Source organism: Egretta garzetta, unplaced genomic scaffold (assembly GCF_000687185.1).
Source record: "Egretta garzetta isolate BGI_Z169 unplaced genomic scaffold, ASM68718v1 scaffold27, whole genome shotgun sequence".
Taxonomy (NCBI): Eukaryota; Metazoa; Chordata; class Aves; order Pelecaniformes; family Ardeidae; genus Egretta; species Egretta garzetta.
The window spans coordinates 1,486,209-1,500,372 of NW_009260400.1; the positions used below are offsets into that span (position 1 = coordinate 1,486,209).

General features: G+C 40.9%; 1 protein-coding gene across 1 annotated transcript in view; it reads left to right on the top strand.

Annotated features, from left to right (window-relative positions):
• Window positions 1–1,077: 1,077 nt before the first annotated feature.
• Window positions 1,078–14,164, top strand: part of GLG1 (golgi glycoprotein 1) — a gene marked incomplete at its 5' end in the record, with an annotated part of 42,102 nt that continues 29,015 nt past the window's right edge. The window contains 3 exons of the mRNA XM_035898797.1: window positions 1,078–1,122; window positions 3,925–4,011; window positions 7,509–7,724. Coding sequence (XP_035754690.1) covers window positions 1,078–1,122; window positions 3,925–4,011; window positions 7,509–7,724 — 348 coding nt within the window. The remainder of the gene's footprint in view (window positions 1,123–3,924; window positions 4,012–7,508; window positions 7,725–14,164) is intronic.

Sequence of the window (14,164 nt, forward strand, 5' to 3'; positions counted from 1 at the left end):
TTGCACTGAAAAACTCTTTGGGATGTAGGCTGCTTGCTTCCAAAACTGATGAAACACTAGTTCTCATATGTATCTTAAGTATCTGAGGTCTAACGTGTTGGTGTCAATGATGTGTTTAAGCTTTGAGCGGTTTTGTGTGTCTGTGGCACTTGGAGCATGCCTGGCATTTTATGTATCAGTGGAAGCAGAGATTTTGAGAGTCAGGGTTGATTTTTCTCTGGGTTGGATGGGCGGGTGATTTTGTCCTGGTTTTGCGCTGCTTTGCTGTGGAGATGAGGTACGGATTTGTACGATTAACTTTTTTCCCAGCAGTTTTCCATTGCGAGAGCTACTCGGGCTAGAAGGAAGACAGGCCGGTTTGCAGCCGGAGTGCTTTCCACAGCGGCTCCCCATGGAGTGTGGGTGTTTCTCTTGAATGCACTGACTGGTCTAGTGGAGGCTGTGTATTGGGGATTGTCAGTTGGATTGTCACGAGGATATAGCAGTACCTTCATTACTACAAAATAAAGAATACAGCAAATGTTTTGAAATGGTATATGAATATTGGATGTTACCAGTTTCTCGAGATTGAAGGCATAAATCTCAGGGCTGCTTTGAACCGGCCCCTTATGTACAGCTGAAAGCAAAGACATTGCTCCTCAGGTGGGGAATATGATCTGGGGGAGGGAAGAGAGTCCTACCTTTCTCCTTCAGTTGTATGTGTGAAACTTATTTTTCTTTAAAACTCTACTACCACATCTTTGCTTTCCCACAGATGCTTTTTTGCTTCCTTGGTTTGGGCAATTGGGCCAAACACAAGCACATTCATTATGTTTTTGCAGCATCTACATAAATGCTGCTACTCCTGTGCCATTTATGTTCTGTAGAGTTAAGGCAGCATTGTGTCTAAGTACCTGTTACTTTGATCTTTTTGGTACTTGGATATCATCACTCTTTATGCAGTGTTTAAGATTTCCTATTGCTTATGTCAGATTGTTTCTTACAGTGAAAACGAGTTGACAGTATGTTAGTTTCTATAAGTTCATACTCTTCTGTGTGTTAAATGCATCACATTGGTAGTGAACTGACGCTTCTTTTTTCTCCTTTCAGCCAGATAATGAAATCTCTTCAGACTGCAATCATGTAAGTATTACTTTGTTTTATTCAGTCTCTAGCTATGGCCTTTGCACCTCATATCCCTTATCAACCTTAAGTATTCTTCATAGTTGGGAAGTTTGCAAAAGGCATTAATTAGGACACATTGGGGTTTCTGTACTGGCCCGCGGAGGAAGAACACAAGGTGACTTCTTTAACCCAGTATGTCCACTGTGGTCTTACTGGAGACTTCGGAGTAGAACAGATCCGAGAGCTTTATAAACTGTACTTCTGTATCAGAGGAGGATAGCAGACGTCTTTCCTATTTTATACTTGGGGGGTGGTTCCCGTGAGTTACTGGGAGCAATATGATGTGCTCCTTTTGGGAAAGATGTGAGCAGTACTGAATTTAAACTCTTTAATTTCAGCTGTTGAAGCCTTCTGTATTACTTTCACAGCTGCTAAATTCTTAGACTTGCTTGGAAAATGCTGTGGGGGTGTGATATTTCGAGGCAGTTTGAACCACTTGGCTGGTTTTAGAACAGATTTCCTCTTATCACTGTGTTTAACAGTGAGCAAACTGTTAGCCAGTTTTCAGGCTGTCAAGCTGACTCTTCAAATCCCAAGACTCTAAAAAAAAAAAAAAAAAAAATCATCAGAACTAAGGTTGGTATTGGGTTTCCTTTGGCTTTGCTCATTTGCATTCTGTTAGAATACACCGTATCAAGATCTTTAATTGTTTGGTTAGCCCTGGGCACAGACAGACAAGTGCATGCCTCAGTGGTGGTCTTGGTTTCAGATGCTTGAGAAGCTGTATTTTGGTTTATTATTGGAAGATATATTCCAGAATGAAACCCAGCCATGCTGTACAACTAGTAATTTCCAACTGCGTTTATAAATTAACCTTTAGCCCTGTGCTGTCTGACTTCATGGCAGCTGCAATTCTCGGTTGTGCAGGGTTGGATCAGCTGAAGGGCACATCATGTTTCTGTTTAAGTCCTTTTCCTGAAAAAATTAAAGCTTCAGTAATTAAAATGTATCTGCCTGACATTTAAATGTGCCAACAGAAATTACCTGAATGAAGGAGAAATTGAGAACTCTAGAAAGCAAAATTGGACCTTTCCTCTGCTGGATTAAATGATGGCGTCTCTGCCACAAGGCAGATGTCAGGCTGCTGTGGGTTATAGAAGCTGTTCAGGAATAGGAAGTGTGGGCAAAGTCTCATTTTCCCAGTTGGAAATTGAAGGGGAGGGATCAAAAGCTAGACCACAGAGAGGCATCTCGTGTCCAAATGTTTCTTTGCTCTCTCTGCAGTCTTTGGCCGTACAACTGCTCATCATCTCCTGGGAAAATGCTACCTAGTGCTAAAATCTGGATTTTTTTTTTTTTTTTTTTAAAGCTGCAAATTTTAACCTTCCTTCTGTCTGTGAGAAGGTTGCTTTGGAGAGCATCTCATTTCGAGGCTCTCCAAAGACTGAGATGACAGATGCAGAGGTGTATTCTTGTGGTGTTGGACCTCATTCTTGTTCTTCCCATCCTGGCTGGGAGAGGTCTGTAGCACTCTTCATGATGACAGGTTCCCTGTTTATTCACTTTCATCTGTTAAACCGGTATATTTATAACTTGTTACTCCCTCTGAAATGCCCTAGGATACCATTGTCTCCTTTTTTAACTTTTCATAACTCCGCGATACGAGGTGTAGAAGACAGTGCAGCTGTGCTGATTCCATTTTTAGTTTTCTGTGCGTGCTTCCACCCTCTTGGAGATGATGTAAAACTGTTTTCCCTGTGTGCGAGCATGTTTTTGTGTTTTCTTGGTGTTTTCTGTACAACTGAAACTTCAAAATAAAGCTTGACCAAACTGTTTATCTCTGATACTAATTTGATTTTGTCACAAAGGCAGGGTATTTGAAATTATTTTTAAAAACTATTTTGTCTTCAAGTTAACATACATAAAATGTTTAAATGCAACTTAAATTCCTAGAGAAAAACAGATGAACTTAATAGAGCTTTTCTCTGGCAACATCTTGGCTATTAATTTGTTGAGGCTTCGCTATCTTACCCTGTTTTGTTTTTGTTTTTTTTACTTTATGGTGCCTCAGGAGGACATCTGGGATGTGTGTGTATCTGCCAAGTGTGACTTCCCCAAGATCGATTCATACAGAATGACCAAATGCATCTAGGGTCCTATGTGAGCTAATCTCTGGCTCCTCAGAGAACAGTCATCTGTACTGAGGCGTTTTGCAGTCTAACCTCTAACGTATCATTCTGCTTAGCAAGAGGGAGAACTTGCTACAGGTCTGAAACACATCTGCATCTAAAAAGTTGTCTAGTTGCAGCCCCTCACAGAAGGAAGTCAGTAAGGCACCAGCTGCATTGTCCTCCTCCCTTTTTTGCTAGGCTTTCATTAGGTTTTCAGCATGAAATCTGTTCGTATTGAGGCCTTCAATTTTGTTAAATCATTTGTATCAGGCAGACAAGCCATGGCACAGAAAGGTGTGGTGGGCTAAAGTCGTTGCTAAATACGCAGTAGGTAGCAAGTTATATCTTTCATTGTTTTATCCTTTCAGTTATGAAATTGTCTTAATTAGATATATTTCCTTCTAATGAGTCAGCTCGTGACCTTATGGAGAGATTTTTAACAGTCTGAATTTGTTCAAGATGAGAAAATTATTGCAGAAATGAAGGGACAAAGTTGTTGTCAATGAGGCTTTGTATTGATTGTCGCACTGTAGAAGGATGATGACACAGGTTGGGAATAAATGATATTTCATTCTTTTCTGAAGCAAAATGTTTGTCATTCTCCATGGGAAGCTCTTAAACCCTCTTTCTACAAATGCTCTCTCTACAGCTCTTGTGGAACTACAAGCTGAACCTGACTACAGATCCAAAGTTTGAATCCGTGGCCAGAGAAGTCTGCAAGTCCACTATTGCAGAGGTAAGCCAGAAGAAAAACACAGCTGCTATCGTGGCACTAAGGTTTTTTCATTTCTTTGTGGTGGTGAAGTAGTATGTGAGTAATGTTTTGGGTTTGGGGAAGCTCTAGTCTTGTATGCCAAATTACGACGCGTAATTTCTCCTTGTGGAAAAAGCCAGTTACCTTTGTGGTGCCAGGCAAAAGGGCCCATTCAGCATTAGCCTATAAATATTTTTCTTTAATTGGTACTAACAGGTAGGTGTTTTCTTGCTGATGACTGAGCTCGGACTTTAAGTATTGCTTTGCATTAAGAACAAAATACAACTAGAAGAGTAACTTCACCTACCCATAAACTTGCCCTAAAAAAAAAAAAATTAGTTTGTTCTAGATGATGGCCCCTTTGTGGCTTTAAAAGTAGGTTTTCTTGAAAGACACTCAGTTGCATGAGTAGCACGTTGTCTCTCCGACACCGGTTATGTGTTGGCAGTTTATTTTCCATAGGTCTAGCTTTCAGTGGTGCAGACTTGCTTTATTAGGCAAGAGGAAGAAGTCAGTGCTCAGAGCAGGCTTAAGGTGAGCGGTTCCCTAAGTTCTCACATTTTAATGGAACCACCTGCGTGGTTCCCTGTTCTTTACAAAGTTTTCATTTGAGAGGAACACACAAAGATCTGAAAAATTGAGGATGTCAACAGGAGCCTGGCTCCAAAAGTTTGGGAATTAGTAGTGTAGTTGAGGGGGGCTCGATTGCTTTTTTTTTGTTTGTTTGGTTTTTTTTGTATTCTAAGGTTCTGCTTCCCCTTTTCAGCACTGTCTGAGTTGTGGTAATAACAGCACTAGTGGGAAGCCTTTATTTGGTATTACAAGAGATCAAGAAAATAGTTCATACAAGAAGGCTAGAATATTAAACGGTGGAAGGAAAACAGCTTGCATGGAAGGGTTATGTTGTGTTTGGAGTTCAGTAAGTCCCAAAAGCAAACGCTGAGAAATCTGTCAAATCTCACTTTTTGCAATCACAGGGAAGGTTGTATTTTTCTGGTTTATGTCATATAGTTGCTGCAGAATTTTTACAACCAAGGCATTCTTGAAAATGCTCTTTTAACAGTCTGTTTAATTACCGCTTTTGTACAGTGACAGTCTGGCATCGTTGTAAACGGTGCCCTCTAAATCTGGGATACGATGCCTAAAAGCAGTGGGAAGAACGTACCATTTTAGCTGTATGTTAACCATCAGTGTTCCTCTTATAATTGCATTGAATGATAACATGAACTGCTGGTATTTTGCCATTTGGTGACTGGTTTTTATTTAAAGAAAAAAAATTGCCTAAGTAACAATCTCATACGTTTGATCTTCTGATACTTAATACTGAGGCAGTTGCATAAACTATTCCACTGATTTTTAAAAGTATTTTTAAAACACTTTTTAAAATGTAACATACGTAGTGCTAACATAGAACGTTATCCTATTTATGTTTTTCTTTAATTCACACTAACAGGTAAGTGTGTTCTTGCTTTCTATTAAGAAAAAAATAAAACTGGAAGAGCAATTTCTAGTAAAAGTCATTTGGGAATTGCTCGCTGTCCCAACAAAGTACATTCTGAAAAGTCCACCTTTAATTTTATCAGCTAAATATAGATTTAAATACCAACTTTTTTCTCAACTATCGTGACAAGTTCTGGCAATAATTTTAATCTAGAATTATAGTCAGCTACCAGATAATGGTGGTTGTTTCAGAAGTGGCCAGGCAATAACATGATTGCTTGGTCTTTCACACAGTTCGCTGGCTCAGGCCATGGAGCTCTGGGGCTGTTTCCAAAGCCAGGCTCTTCCAAAAACAGCATGTTGCCGTTCTGTGCTGGTTTGGCTCGTGCTACTTGAGCTGAAGTAAGGCCAAACCGAAGATGCAGCTTTGTCAGAGAAAGCTTGTTCAGCTCTCTCCCTTTCACCCTGCAATGAATCATATGTGTTTTCACATCAAAATGGATTTTATGCCTTATCTATAACAATTATGTTGACCTTAGTAACTATGTATTTTTTAATAGCTGTGTAGATTAAATATAAAATATTCTACCAGTCTACATCTGCCTTCAAATAATGATGTTTGAAATGTTACGTGCTTTATTTGTTATATAGAAACTAATGGCCTCATAAGCTGAGGAGGAGAGAGTTCTGTTTTATTCAGCTAGTCTGACCTGTATGAGTCTTTCACAGGATGCCCCGAGTTGATTCTTGTTTGAATTAGAATATATCTTCCTAGAGATGGCTCTCCATTTTTTTAAATTTCCAGCATAAAGGTTCCAACTTGGTATTTGAGAACAGATAAAATGGTTCCCTGCCTGTTCCCTTAGCGCTGCCCTTGCTTGGTATCTGAACCCACCTGGTTTATTGATTGCCATGGATCTCCCTTGAGACTGATGAGCCCTTCAGTATTTGTACAGGAACAAATCTTTGATGTAATCACGTCAACCCGTGTATCTATTGCTCAAAAAAACTGTCACCACTGAAATTTAGTGTCTGGCTGCCGAGCATGCTATCTGTGTCCTTATAGCTGCAGTTTTCAGCATACTCATGAACAGGGGACAAGTATTTTGGAACGGGGCAAGTATTTCAACATGGGCTTCCCAGGGCTGAGAAGAGTCTGTGTAATCTCTGTACTCCTTGGAGCAAGGCGTTGCACTGCTCCTGTTGCAGGATTCCTTGGGGAGCATCCTTAACTGATAAGTAACCATGTTTTCCACTTCCTTTGGAAAGACGCTGTCAAAGCTGCCTGCATCTTTTACTTCCAAAGGTGACGGTTTTGGCCTTCCTGTCTGCTTCCCTGAGCAGTGCAGGCTGTGATTTATATTAGGGACCTGTCTGTTCCTGTACACTGCTTTTCCAATCCCTGTACAGCTTTCAGCTTTTGTTAGCTGTGGCTTTTATTTTTTTTCAGACTGCTGAGTAAAATGGTTTAGTATCAACAATCCGTTCCTATAACAGCCTGATAAAAATGAATTTGATGAGGATTTTCCTTCATAGTAATTTTCAGCTTCTAGCAAGTTATAAACAGTTCAATAAATATTGTGTTGACTTTTGAATCAGTCTCACTTCTAGCCAAAATGTTATATTGTATGAGGTCAGGTGGCTAATGGGGGGTCCAAGTATGATTTAGGGATGTTGTAATACGCTCAGTTTTCTAAATAAAGGTTTGTCAAACTAGCATTTTTCCTACAAATCCACTTGATTGCAGGGTTTGAATGTGATCATTATGAAAGATGATTATTGAGCAAAGAGGGGGTTTAATCCTCAAGGGTGCTGCATTTGCTTTCTTCAGATAGGCACACACGAGGGATTTCTCATTTCTGAAATATTTTCAAGTATTCTGACCTACTGAAAATCAAACTAAAGCCTAGAGGGTTTCTTCGCCAGCAGATTTTGAAGCTACAGATGCAAGTTTCTTTGAGGATGTTTTTTTTTTTTTTAAAAGGTTAAATTAAGTAGCTGCAGCCACTGTATTTTTATTCTTTTGGTTTTTTTAACAGATCAAGGAGTGTGCAGATGAACCAGTTGGTAAAGGCTTTTTGGTGTCATGTTTGGTGGATCACAGAGGCAACATCACTGAATACCAGTGCCATCAGTACATCACTAAAATGACAGCTATTATCTTCAGCGATTATCGGTTGATCTGTGGCTTCATGGATGACTGCAAGGCTGACATCAATCTCCTGAAATGTGGCAGCATTCGACCTGGAGAAAAGGTATGCAGAGAACATGTAGATTGTCAATAGGGTTGTAAAAGTCATTCACTTAGGGGAACTTATGCGGAGGCTCTGCATAGTGTTATTGTCTGTCTTACTTGCAACTGAGAAAATACATGGCATATCTCATCTGTCTGAAAAGGGTGAAGTCCTTATTCTGTATAGTTCCTTCGTAATAAATATGCATTTGTTCCTCCATGAGGGACTGCTATTCAGGGACGACTTTTGTTTGTCTTTCCTTACTGCACTACAGGTGATCTGGTAGGTAGTTGTCTTTTTGATCACGCTCTGTCAGGCTTGACTCGATACGATGACTCCAAACAATAGATTTAAGCAGACCTATTGCTAGGCTTATTTCACAGTCTGGTCGGGTCTGATGCAGGAAGGTTATCAAGGTGATGTGGCCTCTGCTAGAACCCTTTCTGCTTTCTCAGGCTGTAGTTTATAGACTGGATCAAGAGCTTTTATCTGTTTGCTTCCCCTTTCCCCTGCCCACCTGAAAACGGTTGAAGGGCAGGTAGTACCTAGTGTCACATTTTAGTAGTACAGCCTTACTCATACTGTACTGAAATTGCGTGTTGTGCCATGCTAATCTTCTCTGTATCTGGTTTTACTAAATGAATGTTCTTTTGCCATATGAGACTTGAGCAGAGGTTGATGCAGAGAACAGTTTGTGGTGATGAGATGTGGGGTTATTTTCAAGGCACTGTCTTCCCCTGTCTACTTCCGCATAGCTCATGCAGGCAGCAATTATGTAGTGCTGCAGGAATGAGTGGCTGCTTTTATGGCAAGTTTTTACGTTTAGGGATAAAGTTGAAATTAGCCTATCAACTTTTACCGTGCTTTTTAAATTACAGCTCTTACGCTTTTAAGAATTAGTCTTTTAAATCAGCTGTTAATGAGGAGGTATCTAACAAAAAATACACACTTTTTTGGTTAAAAAAAAAAATCCTGGTTGAGATGTTAGCTGCTGTAAGCAGCTTCACATCCATAGTGTGTTAAATTGAAGTGCTAGTGTATTCCAGGAGACTTAGCTGAACAAGAGAGAGCACAAAAATAAGGACTTGTTTTAAAGAACAAAAGCAACCAGGAGGGAGGAACGTGCAGGCACCACAGGTTCACACTGGTAGCAGCTGAGTAACTTGCTTTCTCTGTAAAGTAAAGGCTATCTTTTGATGCTGGGCCAAAGGACCTCATGAAGTGAGAAATTGCTTTTAACAATCAGTATAGAATCAGAAGTGTAATATGGGAGTCCTGGGTGTCAGGTCTGCGTATTACCTGTGGCTTGACCAAATTAAAATAAAATACTTAGGGTAGCTCTGAAGGGTACAGTAGAGTGGATTTTGTGAGTGTAAGACAAATATGTAGTAGAAGTGAAATCAGTGCTGGCAGGCCTGTGTGCATTACTGTGCATAACCCACTGCGTTGGTTGCCAGAGTTCAGATGGGTGAGGGTGACTGGGGTGGCTCGGGGCACAAGACATCTGTGCAAACTTGGGGTCACCAAGCTTCTGTGGGGTAGCGAAGTGAGTCACTAACCAAACTTTTATGGGGATTAGTGCCTTTTATGCATATTCCTCACTTTCTGGGTACCCAACCCAGAATATTTTGCCTTGGTTTGTGAAAGTGTCGCAGACTGTCATATGATGTCTTTTGTTATGCTGTCATCCTTGGCACTTAGAGCAACTGAAGTATTCTATACTGCTATGGAAACAGCTATAAATGGCTATGCAAGCATTTCTGTTGTTGGTGTTCTGTTCTATCCCTTTTCTGCTTTGGAGAAATCTCATCTAATTTACTCCCATCAGATGCTGGTTCAAGTTTTAATTCCATGCTGTAGCTTCTGAGAGTTGCCTGTAGAGAAACAGTCATTATCCTTTTGTGTGACTGAATGTAACTGTGAATTTAATAAATAGGACCTGGACACCTGAGGAGGAAGATGGGAGAAAAGATTCATACTTTTTTTTTTTTTTTTTTTCCATGGAAATAAGCACTGCTAGACCACTAATGCCATCCACATCAGGCAGCTAGGTAGATTGCAGGATGATAGCTTCATCATAGTAACTGGGATGAACTGGCCTTTTTAACTGTAAAAGGCACTTTAGTAGGTATTCTGGAATTACCCTGCCTCTTAAAGCCCCTCTGCTAGCAAACTGTCTTCCTTTTCTATACTCCCTTTTTTTTGTTCTAGCGTGCTTTCTACTTCCTAATTGAATTCTGTTCCTGCTAGGTTTGTTGCTTCTGATGTGGTGTTTTCTGTGCTTTCTTTTCCACATTTCTTGTTGGTTTTCTGCTCTGTAAGAGCAATAAAGTTCAGCTTAGAAGTCTTGATCTGACTGTAGGCTTCATTTTGCTGTGCAGCTGAGAAGGCTGTAGATGTGTCATTGGAAAGCATTAACTTTTCTAATATGCCTGTGTTGTGGTTTTGGGGGGGGGGGGGGGGTTCTTCCAGTTAATGGAGAAATATTTAATAGTAGTTTCAATCACCTTTCTAGTTGGCTGTTGTGCTTTATAGTGAATTTGGTCTCCTGATATTTAAAGCTTGCTATGTTTTCATGCAACAGGGATCTAATTTGAAATTGAAATTGTAATTGCAATGGAGCTTTTCTTCTTGGGCTGCCTATCAGAATGAGCTGCTTTCCCAATCCCAGTAATGTCCAGGCTTGTATCAAACTAATGGGTAGTGAATAGTTGCTCGGGTGCTGGATTTAGCCATGCTGTCCAAGCTGCAGTTGATTATTTGACATAATGAAGGTTATGTAAGTGTCAGTTGCACATCTGTTGTAGTACTTTATCACATAATAGTATTTTTCAGAGTCCTAAAAAAAAGACACCATAGGAGATCATTGTTTTCTTGCTTTTTTTTTTCACCACTGAGTGGTTTGAGTACAGTTGCTTTCACTCCTTCCCTGGTTTCATAGAAGTACTGGACACGGGAAACAAGTTTAAATGGGGAGAGATGGTAACATTCAGCTCAGTCGTTGTTGACTTAGTGTAGTATTACAGCAGTGTGCTATCAGCTGAAGTACTGGGAATTAGCTAAGCTAAGAGCCATCCCTGTAACCCTGGTGTCTGGCTTAGCCAGGTCGAGTTGCCAAGATAGATCTTGCTGGGTGGTTTTCCATAGCCGGATTGCTCTGGCTCCAGCAAGTTGGCATGGCCGTTCAATGCAAGGTGCTGTGCTGATAAGACAGGTTATGTTTTACCCTCCTGCCTGCTGCTCCTTTCTACTCTTGACTCTCTGGTCACTTTTCTAGCTTCTCTATGCTAGTCTGCAGCTAGAACAGTCATGAACTCGAGGCATGTCAGGTTTCAGATAGAATAAAGTCTTTTCTGGGGAGCTTCTGAAAAATGACAAAAAAATAAACAAGAATTGCAAAGCCTAAACTATACTGGGTGTGTGTGTGGTGTGGGAATCTCTGATGGAAAATGAATTGTTAGAACAAGGTTTTTAGAATTCTGTCTTGGCCTAAAGCGATGTCCCTGGAGTTTGAATTTTGGTCATAGGAATTAAAATCTCCCAAAGCATTGTGCTGAGGCAGGGGTTTGGGTACATTTAGAACTTAGTTCTACTTCCCTGTGGCTCAAAGTGCCATAGGACAGTATGGGAAAGCTGCTTGTATCCTTTGTGGATCTAAACATATCCTTTCATAAATCTATGCAGAGTTTGAAGGCACTCCAGACTAGATAATTATCTAGTATATTTAACAGATCTTTGCAACTTTCAGTTAAAATTCTCCATTTAAGAATCGTGGTGAGGCAACAGTTCTGAGAAATGCATGTGATTTTTAGATTTATTTTACAGTATTGCATTGGAGAAATGAGGCCTAGACTGTCAGCCCCTGCAGCGATTTTGGGGGTTCCTGACTTGTGGAGTGAACTTGGAGGTCTTCTAAGCTGGAGATTTTCTGACAAGAGGGTGCTGGATGGAGGAAAAGCTTTGTTGGGATTCATTCCACAGCAGAGGTGCAACAGGCGTTTATACCCTTATATGCACCAGGCAGCCAGTGCTGGAGCAGGACCGGGCAAGCTCACATGGTGGGATTCCAACCCTCGGCTTCGGTGCCTCAGAAGCTGAGCTGGCCCCGCAGGACTGGTAGCATGTGGAGTGCGGGTGGGAACAGGCAGCTCTGTGTGGCTGCAAAGTGATGCATGTACCACATACCTGTGTCAAAGCTATCCTGTCATCCTTAGGACGAGCCTGTGAAACTTTTGATTGCCATCTGCTTTAGAAAAAGATGGTTGAGTGCAGCCGTACATGCCTTTGTTTTCCCCTCCAGTCTGCAATCAGAGATTATACAATCTTAAATACAGTAGGTGTTAGTCTATAATTAAAGCTTGAGGTCATATTTCTCTAAACCACATTCATAAAGTCCCATCCATATTCTGTTTGGCCAGTAGTGTGGCTGCCTTCATGGACTTTTGAGGAAATGAAGAGTTAGGAGCTCCTTAAGCTGGCTTAACTAGTCAGCACTAGCACTCTGGGACCTGATCTGCCTGAAAATGAACCTCCAATCAGCTGAGTAGATATCCTAAAAAGTATCAAGTAGGGAGAGGAACACTGATGGCACCACAAGAAGGCATGCAGATGCTTGGAGGTAGGAGGAAGGGGCAGGACTGCATCTTTCAGGAGCCAGCTGTGTTGACTTGTGTGTGTTTCTGTTAAGTCTGTCATGTTTTAAAATTGCTCTAATACAGGGCAACAGAGTAGCCAGCATTGAAGGATGATCTACCCAAATGTAAAAATCGTATTTGTGAAGTAATGCAATAAATTAGTCATTTGATGTTGTGTGCCTGAAATGCAGCAGCAAACATTCAGCATCCAGCATATGGAAATCCCCTTTTACTAGGCTATTAAAAATAGGTTTAGCTTCACGTATAGAATGACTCTGACTGGGAATCTAGACCCATGCTGCAAGAAACCAGGAAACTTCTGGTTTTCCTATCAGGAAAAGTTTGCCTTGTGCCCTGCTTGCTGGCTTGCAAGGGAGGCTGCAGGTGAGTGAGAGTAATCTTGGTCTGCCTTGCCTCCCAGCTGCAACCTCATCTAGGCTGGAGCAAAACACTGCCAGAGGAGCTTAAAATGGTTGTTTTCAATCATTTATGCTTGCTGGTTCCTCAGTTGTAATTACTACCTATAACTGACCACAAGGATTTGCAGAACAGTGTTTGTGTTTGGGGTGGTTATGGATAAATGACAGTTTTAAGTAATGTGGCGAACGTACTGCTAACAAGTATTCCTCAGATCCCTTTTGGGTTCAGTCCTAAAAGGACTATTGATATATAATTATATTTCTTCAAAGATGCTGATATCTGGCCAGCATGTGGAGTTGGCCAGTTCCTGCTCAAAGAAGAAAGCAAACCAAAATAAGGTGGTTTGGGGTGTGCGGGTTTGGGGTTTTTTGCTTCTTTAAAGGGGAAAACCACTTTTAGCCCTTTTAAACTGATTATACTTCTGGGTTGTGTTTATGACTTTGTAATTGGTCAATTCTGCTTGTGCTCCAAGTGTAGCAGAGTTAAAACAGGAATCAAAGGCTGCCTGCCTGAGGAGATGTGTCAGAACAAAAAGATTTGGGAGAGTTGCCTGGCTTTGAATAGTCATGGTCGTGTTTTACGGAGGCTGGTCTCTTCCTCATGCTGCTGTGACAGCAATGGATGAATCTACTTGACAGTGTGAGCTGAAGGGATGGCTCCTAAATGGTTACTGCAAGTGTCCAGCTGAGAGATTCAGGTGTATGCAAATATGCATGCCTTGCTGTATATTCCAGATAGACTGCTCTAAGTTTAATAGCAATATCCTCTCACAGCAGAGCAGCATAAATTAAGGTGGTCTTCACAGGAGAAACTTGCAGAAGGCTTGAGAGATCTGTTCCAGAAGAGTTCTTGTTTACTATAGGAATCAGACCTTCTACAGAGGTATAGAGAGGGCATATGGTTCCCTTTCTAAACATGTAAAAAGGATGTAGGAAACTTAAATGGAGCTTTGGTCAGCTTCGTCCTGCCTCTTCTGGGCTTTCATACAAAGCACAAGCTCCCTACGTTTGTTGGCAGTCACTGGTCTTAGTCCAAAGTTGTCTTCAGGCTCTCAGGACCATGGATGTAGCATACAGTATTGGGCTTTGTCCGAGACTTCATCTACTCTTGAATGCTTTGAATTTTTTTTTTTTAATTCTCTTAATGAAGGAATTAGCATTGAGAAGCCTACATTGGTCACAGCTCCTTTGTGGCCTTTTTAGCATCACTAATTATCACCACGCAAACTGAAGACTTGTCTCAGCGTGGAGGAACTACGTTTTTTCTCTCCCCCAAGTATGTTCTTAATGTGATGCTGTTGCCATGGTGCGAAGGGAGCTATGTCAGATTAAAGATAATTTGGCCGTTTTGGTAAACTGCTCTGAGCAGTGTGACTAAGTAGTGATAATCTCATTAAGTCACATTAAA